Source organism: Herpailurus yagouaroundi, unplaced genomic scaffold, assembly GCF_014898765.1.
Source record: "Herpailurus yagouaroundi ecotype Mexico unplaced genomic scaffold, PumYag 161, whole genome shotgun sequence".
Classification (NCBI taxonomy): domain Eukaryota; kingdom Metazoa; phylum Chordata; class Mammalia; order Carnivora; family Felidae; genus Herpailurus; species Herpailurus yagouaroundi.
Window position 1 is genome coordinate 7875796 of NW_024412402.1, and position 21403 is coordinate 7897198.

The 21403-nt window shown below is 44.3% G+C and overlaps 1 protein-coding gene across 12 annotated transcripts in view; it reads right to left on the bottom strand.

The window, feature by feature from the left end:
• CADM1 (cell adhesion molecule 1) overlaps positions 1-21403 on the bottom strand; it is a 331439-nt gene that overhangs the window by 271209 nt on the left and 38827 nt on the right. For 5 of the 12 annotated variants that reach the window (XM_040483088.1, XM_040483085.1, XM_040483084.1 and 2 more), the window contains exon 1: positions 16401-16698. The exons of the other annotated variants lie outside the window; for them this stretch is intronic. In XM_040483088.1, coding sequence (XP_040339022.1) covers positions 16401-16683 — 283 coding nt within the window. In that variant the 5' untranslated portion in view covers positions 16684-16698. Of the gene's footprint in view, positions 1-16400; positions 16699-21403 lie in introns of those variants that run through there. 12 annotated transcript variants of the gene reach the window in all.

The following is a 21403-nucleotide window of genomic DNA, read 5'->3' on the forward strand; positions in this document are numbered from 1 at the left end:
CAAGTAATTCAGCCTGCCAGTGTCTCAGTTTCTCGTGCAAACATTGGAGATTATAACAGGATTAGGAATATTCAAGGAATGCGTAAATCGCCTGGAATAATGACTCGCGCATAGCGAATCCCTAGTAATGTTACTACTATTACTATGAGGCCATGTAATTGCAGTTTAAAAAAAAAAAAAAAAAAAAGAACCATGTAGTCGGACATAGAAATACTAACCAGAAATTTAATAAAATTGTAAAGGTACTGCTTCCAGACAGAAGAACATGTGCAATCAAGCTTAGAAAACTCCAGGGTGATTATTCATATGAAAGTATTCACTTTATAAAGACTCAGCTTGGAAAGCAATCCTCGTGGTGGTAAGCATTTCAGTTCAAAATGGTGGGACTACCGAATGCCTATCAGAGATCAAGAACCAAAAGCGGTTCAAGACTGACCAAGACAGCACCCCTGCCCTCAAGGAACTTACAACTTTATACCGTTTACAGAGCCCCTACTATGTGCCGGTGGCTGTGCAAAATGCACCACGTGCTTTACTGCTCTTGATGCAAGGAGCCAGGCCTTGTCCTTCCCATCCCACAAAGTCAAAAGCTAGGACACAGGAAAATGAGTTACCGGCTACGCTGTTATGAAACAGCTGAGATTTGACGCCAAGAATGTTAACCCTTGTGGGTCTGACTTCAAAGCCCGATTCCCGCTAGCACATCACACGGTCTTCCGTTTACTTGTAATTCATCAACTACTTGCTGGGGACGGGGTCAGGCAAGTGAAAGCTCACATGTTTGGAACTGGTGCCAAAAGATGTTAAACTAGAAACAGCCACCGAGTGTTTCTGAGATGAGAGGAGCTTTGGAAAGGCCATCCCCCTTTGTAGATTAAGGGATGGATGAAAGAACTAAGCCCCAGAGAGGCTAAGTAACTCACCCGAAGTCAAAACAGAGTTTCATGACTCAGATTTTTGTAAAAGAGGTGTCATTTCCGTACTGGTTTACGCTGTAACTTGTCAAACTACTATCCAAAATGAGGTAAACGGGAGAAGCCTAACAGGACCCCAGAGGCTCCAAAAGAGTCGGGCTGGAAATCCAGACTCAACCAAGAAGCAGCCAAGAGCAGGGTGTCCTGGAAAGGAAGTCTTGCGGGGGGGGGGGGGGAGGAGAAAAGGAAACACTCAAATCAGAATCAAAGAGCCATCATCAACCTCTGCCCCTACCCTCCAGAAAGCCCAGGCAGAGACCCCTGGGATGTGTCAACCGGCCAAAGGGGTATAGAGCTAGAACTCCGATAAACGGCTCAACTCACATATAGGTACAAAGAGGCTTTGGGGACTCCACCAAAATAGGTACGATCTATTCCGTTAAGTCTCAAAATCAGGTAAGTACGGTAAAGCCAAACAGGTCGTTATCCACATAGCTCCTCTTATTCTTAGGACCAGTGGAAAGTATATTATAGGACGACTACACTGTGATCTAGGTTACAAGGTCTGGACAAGGGTATTCGGTGCCAGTGTTAGTTTCTAGCTGGACTGTTGGTGTCTATATTTCGAAGAGGCCAGTGGAAATCATGGGGGCCTTAAAACCTACAAATCTGATTTTGAAATGTGGATCTGTCATTTATTAGCTATCTGGCCCAAAACAAGTCATTTAATCTCTGAGCTTAAGTCACTTTCTTCACCTGTAAAAAGAGAAACAATCCCCAGTTCTGGTCTCTCCAGGACTGAATAAGAGAACTAAATTCTCTTGCTGGTTAGTGGTTTATTGCCTCTCAATTTCAAATTCACCCTTGATGCCTGCTCTGTGAAAATGGATCTGGACCCTTTAAATATTTTCCCCTTAACCCAAGGGCATAATGTCTGGCTTTGTCAGTAGAGGGCGCTAGAGGGACACTGCAGAAGGAACAGAGCTGCTCCAACAACCGTCCCCTGAAGTGCGGGGATTCCCCAGTTCCCAGGTCCTACAGACCAAGGCGACTTGGTCCTGCACAGGCTTGAAGCTTCGCCAACACCCTCCCCAGGCAATGTTGTGTCAGAATGCCCCAAGGAGACACCTTCCCCTGAATGGTTTTCCCCAGCATCCTAGAGGGATCTGGATTTCAGTCCGGATCTCAGCCTGGGGTAGGAGGAGGGGGGCTGTCCTTTGGATGCCCCAGCTGAGCCACCCCAGTGCCCTGGCTGCTGCTTATATTCTTTAACTGCTCTTCCTATATTCTTTACGTTTCACTTTGCTTCCCACTAGCAAATCCCTTGTTGCCCCAAACCCCCGTTAAGGTGAATACATGAGCTTTCCTGTTCAAACTACCGTGTGGCTTCTCTCTTGACTGGACCCAGATTAATAGAGTTTCCTCGGCTATTGTTGGATATACAGCACTGCATATCCTAACTGTAAACGCTGGGTTCTTCTCAGCCCCATTCTTAAAAGACAATCCTTTCCCTTTCTCATTCTGCTTTGACCAGAACATGAACTTACTGCACTGCAAAAATCCCTATATAATGTAAGTGGAGTAATGAATAAGAAAAGAACGCCCCAACAGTTTCCACCAAATTTCTGATTAGAGACAATGAAGGCTGCCGCACAATTAAGCATCCTCTTGTTCAGCGTGCAGCTTACAAAATTCTTTCTGCAACTTCCTTGATTGACCTAAAAACAATGTGACAAAGTGTGAAAATGCCTTCTTTTTACTTGCCAAGGATATTCCCCAAATGATTGAAAGAATCAAATTCATTAGCATATGGAACTTTAAAAAAATGTGAGTAGCCATTTTATTTCCTCATTTCTCAAGTAAATAAACCATAATATTTTCAGGGGGAAAAAAAATCCTAGAACACGGGGAAGGTTACCTATCCTAGACTAACTGAGGAATATTTTGGGGACAAGGGTGAGATCACCACTCCCAGGGAAAGAATGAAACACAGCGAGTTGAGTAGCAACATTACAAAGCCAACATGTATTTCCTCACTTTGTAAATGTACCTGCTTAATCCTTGGGTAAGGAATATAAAAACGCATTATTCAAGATGTCATGTATTGTTGGCACATATCGTGAAATAAAATTATAACAAAAATATAGAAGATCTCAGACGTATTAAGTTCCTGTCTTCAAATTCTTTATTTCCAATCCTCACAATTATTCTTCCTCTAAAAGAAAAGCTGACACAATCCCATGTCATCTGTATTTTTACTGCTGTCTCAAAGTCTCACCTAATTATCAATTTAACAAGGAGCAGAGACCAAGGAAGGAAAAAAAAAAAAAATCTCATCTGTTAGGCAGGCACCTTGTCCAATTTCAAGAGCCAACCCCCATCTTAAAACACCCCAAAATAGATACTGTGAGCCACCACAGGACCCCAACATAAAGCAAGGCTCCTCATTAAAAGTTGGAACGGACCCTGCCAGGGATGCCTGCAGGGATGCTCAACAAAAGCAGTTACATACCCCATGCCTCCTCTGACCTAGATTAAATTACTGACAAAACGGACAGACTACCCAAAACTGTGAGCAACGCAGCCTGCCAATGAAAATAATGATTATGCTTGGGTACAGCACACATGCTTTCTGCTCAGCTGGTCAGCGTTTTCAGTTCAGGGGGCTTGGTGGTCTTACCAGCCAACCCCTTCCCTGCCAAAACCAATAAGTTACCTTCATTTCTTAAGCCCCCTCAGGGCATTGAATTACTATCCATTTTGCACTTAAGGTCAGTCTTGTAAAACTGTTTCATCCCCCTGGAAAAGCCCTAATCAGAAACAGCCCCTACTTAAAACTCAGATGGAAGAAAATTCAAGATTAGGTGTGCTTCGTGTCATTTTCCACTGTCAGTCTCTCGTATTTGCATTCTTAAAAGTTGCAACCACTGCCTGAGATGGCCAAGTGCGTTTCCCGGCAATGTCATCACTTAATGTTCTCGCTGTTTTAGACGAAAACATGTATTTCCCTAAGCCATGGTGTAACAGAGCAATATTTCAAAACGGCTTAACTTTATAGTTCTGAACATTCTAGTGAGTTCAACAATCTTGTATATTACAGTGAAACGAACACATACACACAACCCCTGAAGTGTGCATTGTGTTGGATTTTTTTCATCTTATACCAGGGAGAACATGATTCTGCCAGGTCTCTCTAGAGCAAAACAAAACCTGTTCAGAAAACGAACAAACCTTGGCCCTTTTTTTCACTCGTCCATTCATTCATTCATTTAACTCATTTGTTTATGGAATAACCTCCCACTCTGAAAAGCTGTTAAAAACTCTGGGTAGAAAGGAAGCCCCTTTTACCCCGCCCTGTGTGTTTCCACACTACGTGGGAATCCGGCACTGTCACTCTTTTTGGACCTAGCAAATTCAACCACCAAAAATTATGGTCCTCTGCCCTAAGGAGGAGTCTGACAGGTGCCAGTTTCAAAAGATAACTTTCAGGCCTTAATGGAAGATGCTGCCAAGAGTACCGTTCCAATAAAATACCGGTCCCCAAAGGCCCATCTTTCCGTCTGTTTCTTTCTACCCATATTCAAGTTTGGGTTCCCAGGCACACTCCATCCCGCTAATATGCCGCCCGCAATTCTTAACCATCCAGAGTTTTTTATTCCTGGTTCTAGACTGTGCTTCCACTCTAGTAATACGGGAGGAGGTAACCGGCTAAATGCATCTTTGATGTTGATGTGATCTTTCCAGTTACTGAATGTCTCATTGAATTTTACACTATACAACTCCAAATGCAGAAAGCAGACGATTCATTTTGCTAACTGTTGTTCAGTATAGATAGCCAGCCCCATAACTATACACTTTGATTTGGTACATGAGAAAACGTATTTTTCATTACATCCCTTATCCTCCTAATGACATCTCCAAACAGGATTTTAAGAACTGTGAAGCAGAAATAAAATTATGCTCAAGTTCCAAATTGATCTCATGGAATGGAAAATGGCCATCATTGCCAGTGCGTATTAACGGGACTCAAAGCTAGCAAGTTTCCAGTTCAGAAAAATTTCTCAAGTAATGATCATCTTTCAAATGCCCCTGACATTACCAATCACCACAGAAATTCTTTGATGGACCTAAACAGGCTGACGAGGTGCTTCCCACCCCCCCTGTCCTCCCCCCCCCTCCCCCCTGGCCGCTGCCTCTCCTCCCCACACCAGCTCCTTTGTGCCGCACCCAGCCTTCACCAGCAGCTCTGGTGTGCTTCCTTCCTTTTCAATAATGAATCAGGGCTAACATTTCAGTTATCTGGATTTACACAAAAACCGAAAGGAGCCATGAAATTGCTTCTGTAAAGCACGTTCTGTGGTGACTTTTAAATAGCTTTAAGAATAATTTGGAAATAAAAATACTGCTGTAGCAAGTTTTATGTCTTCTGCACACATATGCCAGAGCAATTTCTTTCTCCCAGAGATAGAAGGGAGGACAATGTCTAAACTTCGTAATACACAGCCAATTATGTCCCCCTGTCATCTCACTTGTATTAATTATCTGCCTTCCCTAAGTTATCAAGACCTAAGAGAACACTAACAGCCGCTTATTTCACATTATGGCCGTTCTACTACAGAAAGGGTGGTAATTTATCTCTGCGCCTTTGTGCATTCACACAGGTATGTAAAAATTCAGCACAATCCCAGGCTTTCACCACTTGCAGCCAGTTAGAGAGAGAGGTCAGTTACTCACAGCCACACGGCTCCAGTTCCCCTCCCTACTGCCCTGCATTTGCTGAGGGTCCACCGGAGGTGCAGTCTGTGTTGGGATTTAAATGCTGATTTGCAGCCAAACCCTCAACTGCAGTGAGTTATATGAAAACGAAAACATTATCGGATTATTCATAGAGCAGCAATAACTGTTATTTATTCAAATGTCCCCTACAGACCACTGACGGTTATGAAATATCCACTGGATTCAGCTTAAGACACCAGCAATCCCAACAAAGAGGCTCTTCTTGAAGGGGCCATACCTTGACCCTGAAAGTGCAGGAAGTACCCAGGTCCCGGCTGATTTAGGCAGAAGACAGGGGTTCCTAACTGGAGGCAGGGGGCACTTCTTTCCTAACTACAGGGAAACAGTCAGAGGAGTACACGTGTACAAAGGACCAGTACGTCGGGTTACAGTCTGGAAAACATTAAAAGCCAGTCCCCTCAAGAGAATCCTGGGAAGAGAGGACAGGAGTGCATCCAGTGCTAGAAGAGAACAAAAAGTTTCCCAAAATAGCCTCAAGGCAGGAAGCCGGTTGTGAAGGAGAAGGGGGGTGGGGGGGAATACTTCCAATAGTGAAAGGTGTCAACTTTCTTAACCCTGTTAATTTCTTATGTAACTTTCGAGGTTCAAAGGTTTTCTGGGGAAAATCCTCCCCATAGACAAGCTGACTTACACAGGGAATAGAGCGAAAAGCTCGGCTTTTGATGCTGTCTTGTCTAGGTGACCCAAGGTTTCCTCCAATTACATGAGCCAGATTTCCCTTCTAATCCCCTTGGCCAGAAGCTAGGAAATCCAGCTGAATTCTAGCTCTCACGAACTGTACTCTAACCTGGAAACTAGAGGTGAAAGTCAAGTGCTTCATCTGCTCAGATGAGCAGCTTCCCTCCAGATCAGGAGCATTTTAATGAAAGGAGACTTAAGTGAATTGTTGACATAAGCATTACATGTTGTCATTTAATATCAACAGTATGTTTGATTTGTACACAGTTATGAAATGTCATTCGGACCAGAGAGTTATATTGAGGTTTACCACATTATAGGAATGGATTTCCAGAGGGAAGTGAACTGATCTGTCTCAAAATAAAATGTGTTTACATTAACACTTGGGGGAAACAGAGAGCCCTGCAAACATAGATGGAGAGATAAAAAGAAGATCGGTGCAAAACTCAACTTGGACAAACAATAGAATGAAAAACAATTTCTGGGCTCAGTGCATATGTAATCTTTCACTGGATCTTGCAAAAGATCAAGAAAAATGCAAAGTGTAAGTTTATATGGTAAAGAAATAGCCCTACTGGGAAATATTGTACTTCAGTCTCCAAATTAATTTTTAAAAAATTTTAATGTTTATTTATTTTTGAGAGAGAGAGAAAGAGAGAGAGAGAGAGAGAGAGAGAGAGAGAGAGAGAGAGAGACCATAAGCAGGGGAGGGGCAGAGAGAGAGGGAGAAATAGAATCCGAAGCAGGCTCCAAGCTCCGAGCTGTCAGCACAAAGCCCGATGTGGGCTCGAACTCACGAGCCGTGAGATCATGACCTGAGCTGAAGTCAGATGCTAAATAAACCAACTGAGACACCCAGGTGCCCCTCCAAAATAATTTTTAAGGGGGAGGAAGATGGGAGGAATGAACATGGAGATAGAAGAAAGGATTCAGGAGGTAGCCTCACCTTCTTAAAGGTAAAAAAAAAAACAAAAACCCCAAACCTATAAGCATCTAACATTTGAATGATAAAATCACATTAATTAGTTGGATTAATTTCATCTAATTACTTGGTAATTAGAGGAAGAGGCACTCATCGTGGGGTACAGGCTTTGAACGGTTTCTTCCCAGAGGTGATGAGGAGTTACACCAAAAACTTACTTTCTTCTCAAGGATCCAAGTCAAAGAGGCAAGCTCGCTTGACCATTAAAATAAGTATCCACTTCTCCCAAGCTGCAGCCTAAAAGATGAAGTTTAAACACTAGAATTCCTTAGCCCCAAGATTAACCAATTGAGCTAAACAAATACAGGCATATTCCAAAACAGATCACCTTAGATAGCCTCCTAGATCTAAAAGGCACTCCCCCCAACTTTTATTTCTTTAAATGACTACGTAAGCTTAGCATTTTGATAGGAAAATGAAGATGGAACAGAAGTAGGTGTCCTTTATTGGTCACTTCTAGAATGCTCTTTAAGAGGGGCGCCTGGGTGGCGCAGTCGGTTAAGCGTCCGACTTCAGCCAGGTCACGATCTCGCGGTCCGGGAGTTCGAGCCCCGCGTCGGGCTCTGGGCTGATGGCTCCGAGCCTGGAGCCTGTTTCCGATTCTGTGTCTCCCTGTCTCTCTGTCCCTCCCCCGTTCATGCTCTGTCTCTCTCTGTCCCAAAAATAAATAAAAACGTTGAAAAAAAAAATTAGAATGCTCTTTAAGAAAAAAGACCTTGTGTCTCCAAGGACTCGGAAACAAAACTGACCCAGGTGTCTCTCCTAGAGTCCAAGTAAGTCTTCCAGTTCTAAGCGATTCAAGTTAACTCAAAGGAAAACCTGAAGGAAGCTCTCACAGAAAACAAACAAAAACAAAACAAAACAAAAAAACCACCAGGAAAGCAAACAAAACAAAACAAAACTGCGCGATGAGCCTTTGTTTACAACAGATCTTAATTCTTTATCCTTCACTTGAGGAAGCTGTCAGGTCTTTGGCACCTGGCTAAAAATAGCAGACGTAAAGCAGGTGACAAAGATGAATGGCTCCCAGAGACACAATTCAAAGCAGAGGAATTTAAGGAAAACTTCAGCCGTGTGTGCAAGAGATACTTTCCTGCCAGGTAAATCAAGGTGGAAGCAGACTGCCCCTCCTCCAGCAGCAGACCAATCTGCCAGGCTGACATTTCTCTTCAGTGTTTCATGTTCACTTCTGGGCTATATTTTAAAAAATATTTTCAAACCCTAAGAAGCTAGTTTTGCCACAGGGTCAAGGGAAAGAGTTGCAGTGTAACCTCATAAAATGGAAAGACACTACATCATAGCCCCTTTCAAATTCCTTGAAAGCTCCTGGCAAAATGACAAACCAAAAAGCACATTACAGTCCAGGAGGAGATGGGACGCACGGTGCACGCCTGCCATTCCGGATCCGAGGTCCGTGGGGATCTAGTTGCCCACCGTCGAGGCCACACCCCCTCCTTGTGAGGCTGAGAAGGCTGGATCCTTCCTCAAGTTTATTTCAGGTCGGGCACCGCAGGAGACGGTCAGAGACCCTTCCTTTAAGCAAATCTCCTAAAAGATGCGCCTCTTATGGTGCTTACATTGTATGTCCGCCCACCCCGCCACCTTCTGAGGGACAAGTCTTGCACCCTATCTTCTGGTATTTCAGGAAGAAACCATTTCCCTGCCCCTCCCAGCTTTCTTGCTGGTTCATCCTTTAAGAAGGCACGCAAAACAAAAACTTTCAACTCCTTAGAGTTGAACTGGAGAGCGTTTCAGACCTCCCTTCCATCCCATGGAGCTGGCATAACTTCTCCAACTGGCCAAGAATGGAAAGGGCTCCAGAAGGGAGGAGAAGTCAGCTCTTTCTACGCTTTCTTTTTCAGACTCTTTATTAATATCCCTCCTGCACCTCATGAGCTACCAACTCTAGGTTCTTTCATTTTTTTCACAATTGCAAAATCAAAACACAAATTCAGAAAGTCTCATTCATACACAAAGCTCCAAAACTCATGAGCAACCGCCCATGAAAAATTCAATCATTTCTTTCCTAATCTTTAATGCATTTTGAAAATACGGGGGGGGGGGGGGGCCCGGCCAAGGTGTATGCAGGAAGGGAGGAGTATTTCTAACAGAAGTACTTCAAAGAAAAAACTGGGGGGAAAAAAAACAAAACATCAAGACGGGGACTGGGGGGAAACTCCCACATGTACTCTAAGATCTGAAAATGTGAGCAAAAGCCCTGGAATGTTCAATGACTCAACTGTGGAAAAGGTTCCAACAGAGTCCAGAACCTTAAGAAAACCTTTCAGTATTCAAGGAAAGCCACACTGGTTCTGTGACCAGCACGGCCAACGCTCCTACCAAAGCAGCCTCTTCCTTAACTGAAGAGAACAACTTTAAATTATCTTCCCTGCAAAACCAAAAGAAACCCGTCTTTTCAAATGCTCTTCCTCCTGAGAGAAAAGAACCTGTTAATTTGTTGTGTGCCCAACATGGTGAAATATTTTACAGATCGCTAACGCATTAGCATTTCTCTCCATTCACAGCAACTCCGTATCCAAAGATCAAGTTGACACAGCATTCACACTCTGCATGCTTATTTGGAAATGCCAATAACTGGCAGGGTCCAAAAGCAACCTCAGGGTTCAGGCTAAGTATTCGGTAAGAAGCGGAGCCACGCTTCTACCTTTCGTGTCGAACATCCCGTAGATGGAACAGTGGCACACTTCCTGGACAGCAAACAGAACGAAGGTGGTTGGGGAGGGGAGGGGTGGTTTCTTGGTCATGCATTCGCTTTTAAAAATCAATGCTGGCAGGGGCGCCTGGGTGGCTCAGTCGGTTAAGCGTCCGACTTCGGCTCAGGTCACAATCTTGCAGTCCATGAGTTCGAGCCCCGCGTCGGGCTCTGGGCTGATGGCTCAGAGCCTGGAGCCTGCTTCCGATTCTGTGTCTCCCTCTCTCTCTGCCCCTCCCCCGTTCATGCTCTGTCTCTCTCTGTCCCAAAAATAAATAAAACGTTAAAAAAAAAAAATTTAAAAATCAATGCTGGCAGAAGAGCTACAGTCCTAACAGTTTCGGCAAAAACCTAACACATTTGAGTCAAGTCTAGTGAAGCAGATGTGGGCCCTTAGAGAGAACACTTCCCCCCAGAGATGCACTGTTGTCACTAATGGAGAAGAATAGTTGGAACTGGGTGGCAATCTGTGCAAGCAGGGATCTGCCCATTCTGTAAGATAGTACAAAACATATTGATGCAAAATGGAACCTTCACTTAAAATCAGGAGGTGAAAATTTGACTCTTCAATGTTATGGCAGGAGGGAGGACACAACTACACTTTTTTTTTTTTTTTTAACTACAAGGTCACAAGTGATATTATACATACAGAGGCCAAGGCATAACCTCAATTTGACTTTGTGTAAGTTTATCTTAAATCAGAGGAGTGTGAGTGAAAATGTTTAAGCAAAAAGAAAATTCTTAAGGTCTCATTAAACTACCATTAAAGGCTTAGCCCTTGTGTATATAGATAAGACATACGATCCGCCGCATGTTACAGTGGGAAGAGCAATGCACAGGAAACGCAAAAACCTGAGCTTTGATCCTGGTCCTTCCACTACCTATGATTTTGGGTAAATCACTCAAATCCCTTATAAAGTAGGGATGGTAATCCCAGTCTGCCTCACAGGGTTTTTTCCAAGGATCAAATGAAATAACACACGTCACGTGTGTTTTAAACCTCAGAAACACCCCATCAATTTACTATTTCCAATTACAGTAATGTTAAAATTAGGCACACTGGAACATCAGTTAGCCAAACAACCAAAGGACTTGCACGGTTCCAAATCTACCACTCTTCTCCTACTGTTCCTTCTGCTTAAAACGCTTTGCCGCCCCGTAAGGACAGGAACCTCGGTCTTATCCACCTCGGAATTTCCTCAAAGTTGGCACAGTGCCTCGCACAGACTTCATTGTCTACTCACACATACTCAGTGTCTACTAATGCAAGCTACTAAAAGGGCTTTTGCATACATTTCCCTAACCCCCTCCTCGATCCTATGAGGTGGGCTGCAGAAGAGGAAATCCGCTCAGAGAGGTCAAGTAACTCTACAAAGTTCAAGGCAGAGGCACGTACATGCCAGGATCGGCATCTAAGCCCTGGTCTTTCAGTCCCCAACTGTTCTTTCCTCTCTGCTGCTCTCCTCTTCACATTGTAGGTGCTCAACAAATTGAATTTGATAGAAGTCTTCATTCTAACCATAATGTTACATTAAAAAGACGTAACTTGAAATAAGCATTTGCGTGTAAACTAAAATTTCAAACTAGACTTCTAAAATCCACAGGCTTCACCTACACAGGAGCTCCCCCAAAAAATGTGCCTACGATTTGCAGACAGATCAAAACACAATGGAGAAATTCCAAAATTTCTGAGTAAAGAGGTAGGAGAAGAAATCTGGAACCTTTGGTCTTGCCAGAAAAATCCTTAAATAATTCAGCTCCCGTTTGGTTAAATAATTAAGCAATTGCAACTTTATTTAAAGAGCACTTACATGAATCTAAATGTCTAGGCTGCCAGGAAAGTGGAACAGACTTTAAAAACCTCCCCCCCAAATCTCCTCTCTGAGACGAAAACCAGCCTAAGGAGTTTCAGCCTGATAGGTAATTGTTTTGTAAAATTAAAAGCCACAGAATATTGGAGTTTAGAATGGAAAATGTCATCTCAACCGTAACACTAATAAAAACAGCTAATGAATAAGCGCATTCTGGCAAGAATATATAAAAACTGCAAAGCCCAGTGTGGACAGTGCAGAATACAGAAGGAATCCATGTGAAGAAACATCAAATGAAGGATTATCCTTATTTGTGAAGAATCCATTCCAGCAAGAAATTGAACTAGAGACCTTCTGCATCCAAGAACAGCAGGACTACCTGTGGCACTCGCAGAGAATAGTTCTGGGCACACATTCCAATTCCCCTCGAAGTCTTAGCCGAGAAAGCCACAATCCGGTGTTCCGGGGCACTAACGGCACCCCTTCCGAGTCTCCGGAGAGTCTCCAAACCATGTCAAGCTCCAATCTTCAAAAGCATAAACGCTTATGTGCAGTAACAACAGGACTAAAATTACGGGCTTTAGAACAGTGTGCGATGCCTTTCCAGTATGTTCTACAGCAAAGAGCAAAAAGGGGCAAGGCCTTCAACAGTGAGACGCAACCGGGATCAAGGCCCAGCTTTGTTACCTGTGTGATCTCCAGACCCGAAAATAAAGTAATCCATCCAAGACTCGCTTTCCTCATCAGTGAAATGGGGATAATCACAGACACGAGTCAGGTTGTGGAATTCAGCGAGACCGTGAATATGCAAAACACCTGGCAGACAGGGTGTGTTCACAAATGTCAGCTCTAACAACCACATGATGATACACCCTGCCCTGTCCGCGCACGCATTTCTTGCAAGTTAGAAAACCAGTCCCTAGCCTTCGCCTCCAATCCCGCATAAGGTCCCTTTTGTCCCCATCCGCACTTAGCACTGCTCTCATTTATAGGGGTTTGGTAAGCCCGCACGTCTTCAGGAACACTGCTTCTGAAACTCACAACCTCAGGAACATCCCACCAGACATCTCTCCCTTTACCAGATCCTCCGGAAGAAGATGAAAGGCCAGCCCAGATATCAAACTCAATTGCTATTTCCACATTTACAGATTTCTAAGTTAAGGCCTACGTACTCAAAGATCTAATAGATTTTTTTTAATTAATCAAAGCCCTTCAAAGTTAAGGCAGAGCAGATACCAGCCCCCCTTTCAACTTCATCTTCGCGGATGACGCATAGCAAGACTCCACAATTCAGTTAATCACTCATCATGTAAACAAAGAAACCTCTCGAGAGCCAAAGAGCAACATGTGCATGGATTCAGGATGCAGAGGGTTTTTTTTTCAACAGGAACAATGCAATCTATTCAGTAGAGAAGAGCACACCGCGCCAATTAAATATGTTGGGTTCCATAATTATAACTGCAATAATGAATGGAAAGGAGTGTTATTGCTGCACAATGCACGTCTGTATCCCAGTCGGCAATTTGTCTCTGGTCTGATCCCTTTAGATTCTTCCTCTGATTAGATCTTACTGCAGATTACTCTCTACTACAAATGTATCTATTGCGTTGACTCCCCCCACTCCCCACCCAACATAAGGTTTAGCTTTAACAGAGAAATTTAAGCACCTCCCTCCCCCAAAATAAGCATGTTGTCTGGTCACAGTTTTGTATTTCCTAAAACATTTGTAACTACCAAGTCGCAATTAACATTTTCCCTAGTAAAACCAAAAGCTAGGAATAAGATTTTCAGACCTGCCTTTCTCTCCCCAAAAGAGACACAGAGCTCTCCTCCCCACCCACCCCTACCATCCCCAACAGCGAGAGGCAGGCTGAGCAGGCAGGGTCTTCCCTCCTGGAAAGTCCAGTGGAATGGGGGGCGTGGACCAGCTGTGAACCTGAAGAGACTAAATTGGAAAGACTTTCACACACAAAGTTAATTCAGAATGGCTTAGTCACTGGTTGCAACCATCTCGGAAATCTGAAGAATTTCATTCTGGACCATATGTGCATACGGTTTCTCTTATCCTCACGCTTATGCTTCAGTGGGTTCAATAAATTTTAGAAATAAATTACCTCCCAGTACTTCACCATAACAGTCAGACTTCCTGGCCTTTCCACACTCAGGCCAGACTTTCTGTGTGTATGTGTATAATTTGTTTAACCTTCTATTAAACCCTCTACTGATTTCCCACAAATAGGATTTAAATTTTGGAACCGTACATGTACTTGGATGCTTTGGTACCTGCAAAGCACCACCCGAACCACTGGCACCTTTTTTCCTCCCCTCCCGTTGGCAGGTAGGCTCACAAAGAAGATTCTGTTTCTAGAGAAAGCTCCCAGCAAAGCTCGGGCTTTTTAAGCATCTCAATCTTATCTCCTGGCACCAAACGCTAGGGCCCAGCCAGTCTGCACAGGGTTAAGAAGGCCACACACCCGCTCCTGTTCTTTTCATCGAGGCGCACTCCCCAGTGCAAACCTCTTCCCGTTGGCCACGGGTATTGGTTTGTCACAACTGTAAACAGCTCTTAAGATCAGTCCCAAAGGCCAGGCTTTGCAGGTGCAGCAAGTGTGTCACACAATACGATATTTACAAATAGCCCGAAACAACACGACTCCGCCGCACGCAGCCTGACTGGGAAGTTTGACAAAATCCTCTCCCACAAGGAACCAAGTGCTGTAGGAAACATGTCTCAGGGTCTGCAAGCCACGCATTAACTTTGCACTGGGTTTTCAGAATTCCCCCTAAAGATCTTCAGATGCACTACACGCAGTCTTTTTTAAAGGGACAATAAACGGTGAGCACAGAATGGTAACAGCAGTAATGAAACTGTTTGAGTAATTAGCATGGTCAGGCATCGTCCTATCCTCTCCCATCTCTGCTCTTTCAACACTGCTGCTGTGTTTCTGGCCAGGATGACTGAAGGGGAAAGCCACCGGATACTGCCCACACACCAGAAAGAAAAAAAGAGCACATCACTTCTATCGACATTTGGTCACTGGCTATTCCCCATTTTTCTTTCACCGAAACCCTTACACAGCCACAGTCTGGTTGCTTTCAAGTATATGGATTAATTTATTTCAGGTTCCGAGCCTATGAATTTAGGCTAATTTGCATGGCTAAGTAGAAACGCTCTGAACACAATTAGACAAGAGATCTTTAGTAGGAACAGATCTTTAGTAACTCTGGGTTAGAGACTGCTAACCTAAAAGAGGATTTCAGTGTGGGAGTTCATTAATTCATTCAATAAATATTTATCGGACCCCTAACATGTAAACGGCACTGTGCTAGGTGGCATATAAAATTAATGTAGCTACATATATATAATAAAGCTCCTATTCTGGCCATATTTATAGTTTGGTACGATGAAATGGAAACAAATAACTAATCAAAATGGAATATTATACATCTAAAGAATAAGGAGTTCAGATGAAGCCAAGGGGATCGAGGAAGGCGTCATCTTCACATAGAAATGTAAAGGGTGAACGGTATCTCAATATAAGGAGAGATAAATGATAAATATTCTTAGGGGTAAGCAGCTGCCAACCACGGATGGCAAAGTGAGACAAAGACTGGCAGGGGGAGCAGTTGGCGAGCCCAGCAGGCCAAAGAAATGTGCTTTTAGAGCACTGAAGATCTGGAGCCAGGTAGGGACAAGACCAGTATTAAGGAAGATAAATCGGTCTGCAGTACATGGGACAGACGGGGTCTGTATGGACAAAAGCCACGAGGGAATAAATAGCTGACCCTGAACCGTGGCAATGGGAAGTCCGATGTAAGAAAGGTTTTATCAGAAAGGTCAAGAGAACCTGGGGACGAGTGACGCCTGAGGCACGGAAGGAAGATGAAGAGGTCTGCGGACACTCAGGCGTGGGGCTGCCTATAAGGACGGACTGCTAGGAAAGGAAAGAGGGCGTGGACAAGGACAAACCCGGCTTAGGACTTGGCGTGGGTGCTGGTTGCAGGCACAGCCTTTCTAATTAGGGGTTCTGTCTTTTTGGTGTATATCTATTACCTGTTTGAGAACAGAGATGGGGAATCGGGAGAGAAAGTCCTGTCTCAGACAAGAGAAGGTTTGGGGAACAGTGGGACTCTAAGGGGTGGCAATAACAGCAGGCAGTTGGCAATGTAGTTCAGGCTTAAAAAAGGGGGGGGGGGGAAGGGGGGCCAGCAGGAAAGAGCAGCCCTTGAAGCCGTGGGAGTGAATGAGGTCAAGAATGCCAAAGCGGGCGCCCATGGAAATGAGAGAAGAAAGCATCTGAGGACAAGACACGGGGGAAACATTTAACCGAAAAAGAGCCTGCACGAGTGCCACCCAAAAAAAGCCACCCCCCACTAAAAGGCAGGAGCAGTGCTGCAGAAGCAATGGAGTTTTTAAAAGGAAACAAGTTAATGGTGCCACAGACGGTAAAGAGCACGCTTAACCAAGGGCCCCAGTGGTGTTGCTCGGTGACCTTGAGGAGTACCTCCGCGCAGCACGGGGACAGGGGGCGAAACTGAGGGTCCGATCGCTTCAGCGGGGCAAATCCGCGGCAGCAAGAGGCAGGAGCAAGGCAGGCAGAAGTTACACTCACTGGAGAGCAACGGCCTCGCACGTGACCTTGCGTGACATCCAGCAGCCAAACGTGGGCCCCTCGGGTTATCCGCCAGCCGTCCTGCTCCGCGCCCCGCCACCCGCGCCGCTGCGCTCCCGGGATTTAGGTCTGCGCGCCCCAGCGACCAGCGCTCAGCAAGGTGGGCTGGCGGCATCCGCGGCCTCTGCTGATCCGCTGCGTCTCATCTACTACTGAATGAAAACGCAGAACACCAGAGCAGAGACCCGGGAGCCTATTAAATATTCTACAATTTCTTTTTGGTGTGGAGGAGGAGGAGGAGGGAGGAAAGAAAGGAAGTCACAAAACCATCATTATGGTGGGAAATAGCTGAGTATCAACAAGGTAAGGGGTGTAATCTAACAAGACTTAATTGTTCTGTCCCAGCACAGCCTGGGAGTCTATTTGTTGGACTTGAAGGCAGGAAAGGCTTAAGGAAGGCCCTTCAAGGTTGTGTATCGGTCAACACAACTAGCACCTATATCGACCTTTTTTCAAGGGTTCACACATAAGAGGCAGTGGGGTAAAGGATAAAAAGGGCAGAAATGAGGAAGGGGAAAGAGGCAGGGACATCACTCTGCTCTGCAGCGGGGCGGGGTGGGGGGAAGTGAGATATGACCTGACCTACAAAAGCCCAAGGTAACCTGTAAAATAGGCACTTAAGACAGCTGGCAGGAGTAGATTTCAGAGCGCTAACCCTGTAAGACTTATTAAAACATGGATCCTTCCAGAAAAATGCACACAGAACACGGCATGCAATTTGGGAGACTCACAAACCTGACTGAAGGCGATCCATGGGTCTCCCCAGGGGAGATCACAGACTCTGTGTGGTTAGCCCCTCGGCTTTATCTCACCAGCTTGTTTTTCTAGTTCCTACAACTTCTGACCACAACCACTGGAATAAGTGTATTCCTACCTCCATTCACTATCACATCTCCTACAGGAAAAAATAGCAGAGGCTAACTCCCAATATCCACATTAGATACAATATTTGTATTTTCTGGTCTCAGGTAATCACTTCACATGTCATTAGCCATCTCCAAATAAAAAAAACAAAAAAAAAAAAATTCCAAGCCAAAACTGATGCCCGTGTCAGAATTACTTTTCACCTACACACAGCGGCCAAACTTTAAAAGAGAATGGGGAGGGGCGCCTGGGTGGCGCAGTCGGTTAAGCGTCCGACTTCAGCCAGGTCACGATCTCGCGGTCCGGGAGTTCGAGCCCCGCGTCGGGCTCTGGGCTGATGGCTCAGAGCCTGGAGCCTGTTTCCGATTCTGTGTCTCCCTCTCTCTCTGCCCCTCCCCCGTTCATGCTCTGTCTCTCTCTGTCCCCAAAATAAATAAACGTTGAAAAAAAAAAATAAAAGAGAATGGGGTATATGTGTACATTCATGTTTCAGAATCCTATTATAGGAAAGTTAATACAGATCTGCTTCCCTTCCTTTGTAAAATTCCAGGCACCTGACATTTCGCTGCCATTGGGTGTTCTCTGAAAGGTTATGTTTTTATAATGGAAAAATTCTCACTGACCCACTGGGGTTTCTACTTCCTCGCTCATCAATTAAAATCATCAGCAAATTTCAGCTTGCTTTAGTGAAGTACAGGTAAGTGTTTTAATGCTCCCAGCCTACAACAGGAGAGGACATCGTTGGAAGGCCACGTCCACCTGGTCATTTACCAATCTACACCTGAAGCTTGAAAACAAAAAGCTTTCAGGGGGGGAAGCCAAATTTTCTACAGAAATACTCAATTTTCCAGCTCCCAGGTGCGCGTTAATTCTTTCCCCTCGGGCCCATTACCACTTGTAAGAAATGCTGCCTTATCTTCGGAGATGAATCCTCTTCCATTCAGACTTTCTGCAGCCTTGTTTGCCGGGGTCTGCTGATGGGGACTGGGGAGGCACTCTGCATCTACCCCCTTTTCCTTTACGTTGAATCAATTAGCAATGTTAAATATTTAACACATTAGTCTTATTTCACTGAACAAAACGAGGCGCAAGCAGCCTGGGTAGTGGCAGCACAAGATAGGGAATGGACCGGCCGTGGAGAAAATCGAATGAAGGGAAAAGCATGTTTTCGGTGAATGTGTATTTTAAAATATATAAAAATCTATTCACAATTCACTGAAGATGGATTGCTTGTTTCTTTCCTTTTCCTGACAGGTCCTGAATCTTTATAGAGAACATTAAATTAAAGCGCATAATGGGTTTATGTAGCGTAGTGCACATTGGAAACATTAGTCACGTCCCTGAAGCATTTTTCTCGTTTTCTAAGCCTGACTTAAACCCCATTTCCCCATTGATGAGGGAAGTCCATACGAACCCACAAACCACATCTGCACTCTGGTGTGCCTTTTTCCACATTCGGTGTTGTCAACAGAGGCTGCTGACCTGCACTCAAAATCATCCCAGATTATTACATTTCCAGAACAGTTTACAGGAAACACTGAAAAGCTAATAGGGTCATTCTAGGGAGAAATGATTTTGTTCTCTCCCCCCCCCGCCCCCGCCCCCCCCCTCTAAAACACTGTGGCATTAAGTGGCAGAGGGAAAAAACAAAACACAAAAACTCTGAGCTGTCCCACAGAACCCTGAATAGATGAGTTAGACAATTTCTACTCAAGCACACAGGCCAAATCCGAGCGTGATACAGCTAGAAGCTTAGAAGCAACACCAGGTCACTTGGGGATGTCGTTGGTGTGGTCAGGCACATTCTGTGCGAGTTTCAGCATACTTTATCAATCTCCTAATCTAGTATGATGCTTTAAAGTGATTACCGGGAGGCACTCCTGTCTATCTAGCGTGGAGTTTACAATGTTACAACATCGGGCTGCCCCATGGAAATGCTCTTTAAGAGCTCCACAAACTGTACAACTGCTTAGCAGGGCAAATCCAATGCTAATGAGGAAATGGAAAAGAACCGGTGGTTTTTGCCATGTAGCCAGATTTCATTAGCATTATACAAACCCCTGCGTCATACTATTTTTTTTTTTTTACTGTTAAATGATTACAGCCCTTGATCTCTGTCTGCCTGGGAGCACGACCACCCCAGCCCACGGTGTCAAGGCCTGAAGGAAAAAGGCATTTTGATGGGGTTCAAAGAGAAAAATAAGATTCCTATGGCAAGTTTCCACAATAATCTACTGTTTGAATCTGGCGGTAGTCTCATCCTACCCTTAAGCAAGTACCTTTTAGTGGTTGTAGACAGCTATATTCTGAATGACAGGAGAGGTATTTGTAAAACTTAAAATCAGCGGAAAGAAGAGGTCTGGTTAATGCCTTGGCATATGAAGCCCACAGACTTCCCATAGGGATCTCAAGGAGGAAATAAATTTACTTTGGTTACAACAGCTAACATTGACAGAGCCCTTACCAAGTGTCTTATACTGCAATAAGCATTTTACAGATATAAACAGACAGATATATATTCTCACACCCTCACAAGGGAGAGATTAGAACAGAATCTCTGCAGATTAGAATGATGTCTAACAGATAAGAAAACTAGGGCTCAGACAGGTTAAGTTACCTGCACAAAGTCACACAGCTGGTATGGAAAAAGCTAAATCTTAATCCTGAAGGGTCTTATTCTAGAATCTACTCTCTGAATTTGAAGTCCTTAGAATCCACCCCCCCCCGCCGCCCCACCGAGGTGGTCAATTTTGATCAAACAGTCTCTATAACATTTTATAGGAAAGAAAAGTAGAACTGATGTTGTTTACGTTTTAAGGGGTGAATTTAAAATGCATTTGCCTGGGTTGTCCTTGGTGTTTTGATGAGCACATTAGCATTAATTCCAGAATAGATTTCTGCTGGAATGGGTACCAAGTAATTTACTGCCTCCCAGTTCAGAGTGGGCAGCAAACCTGATTTCCATGTATCCAATCCATAATGCATTATGGGACTCCAGCAATACAACCAGGATTTTCAGAGATGTTCACTTAACCATACAGGTAATTAATAATTGATAGGTTATTTACTTTCTGGTCAAAACACTTAGAGCTACAAATGCTATGGAAAAGCCTCCAGCACTTCCCCCACCTTGGGCCACCCTAGCACCCGCAAGGCCTCCAAGCACCCTAGGTCTACAAAGGTTCTTGGTCCACCAGAGTGAACGAAGGCAGAGCTAGTTTGACATTTCCTGCTGACTGTGATTAGAACATCTTTTAATGAAGCTCACTTCAAATCATTTTAAATCCATTTGCTCATGTCAACATCAATGTACTCAGCATTATCTACCAATTAGTAAACCGGAAAATATTCTTTAGATAATCTGAAATCTCGGTAAAATATTCAGCATGCCATTCATTTACTATAAACTGCCCTGTAAAAACAAATTAGCAAAACCAGCTGTCACAGGACAACATAAACATCCATTAATACAGCCCGACTACTTCAGTCTCTGGCGAGATTTTTTAAGGAAACACAAAACGCGGTAAAGATGTAAATCAACAAGAATTTCCAATGCTTAGCACGCCTTCATGCCAGCACGCTGCACCAATACTCAAGTGTGCATTTGCCTCCCCTACGTGTGAGATCGAACTTGGACTGGGAAGAAAGGGGTTAAATGAAACATTCTTGACAGTTCTTTTACTCAGGAGCTCAAGGCTTTGTGCTGCAGTAAGTCTAGAAAGCCAGAAGAGTTCTAACATATGTCATGCTTCATAAAGATCAGAAATGTCAAAGAGCGTGAAAGCTGACCAAAGAGGAATGTGATTATGAATATGCAAAGGAGCAATCAATTCAATCGCAAGACCCCGATTTTGCACGACTCACTTCTACAACACCGCAGAAAGAATGCACCTTCCAAACTTACAGGAAGCCGGGGAGTAAGTACATCACTTAGCAGCCAACATTGACTCGTCCTTTCCACAAATCAGCCT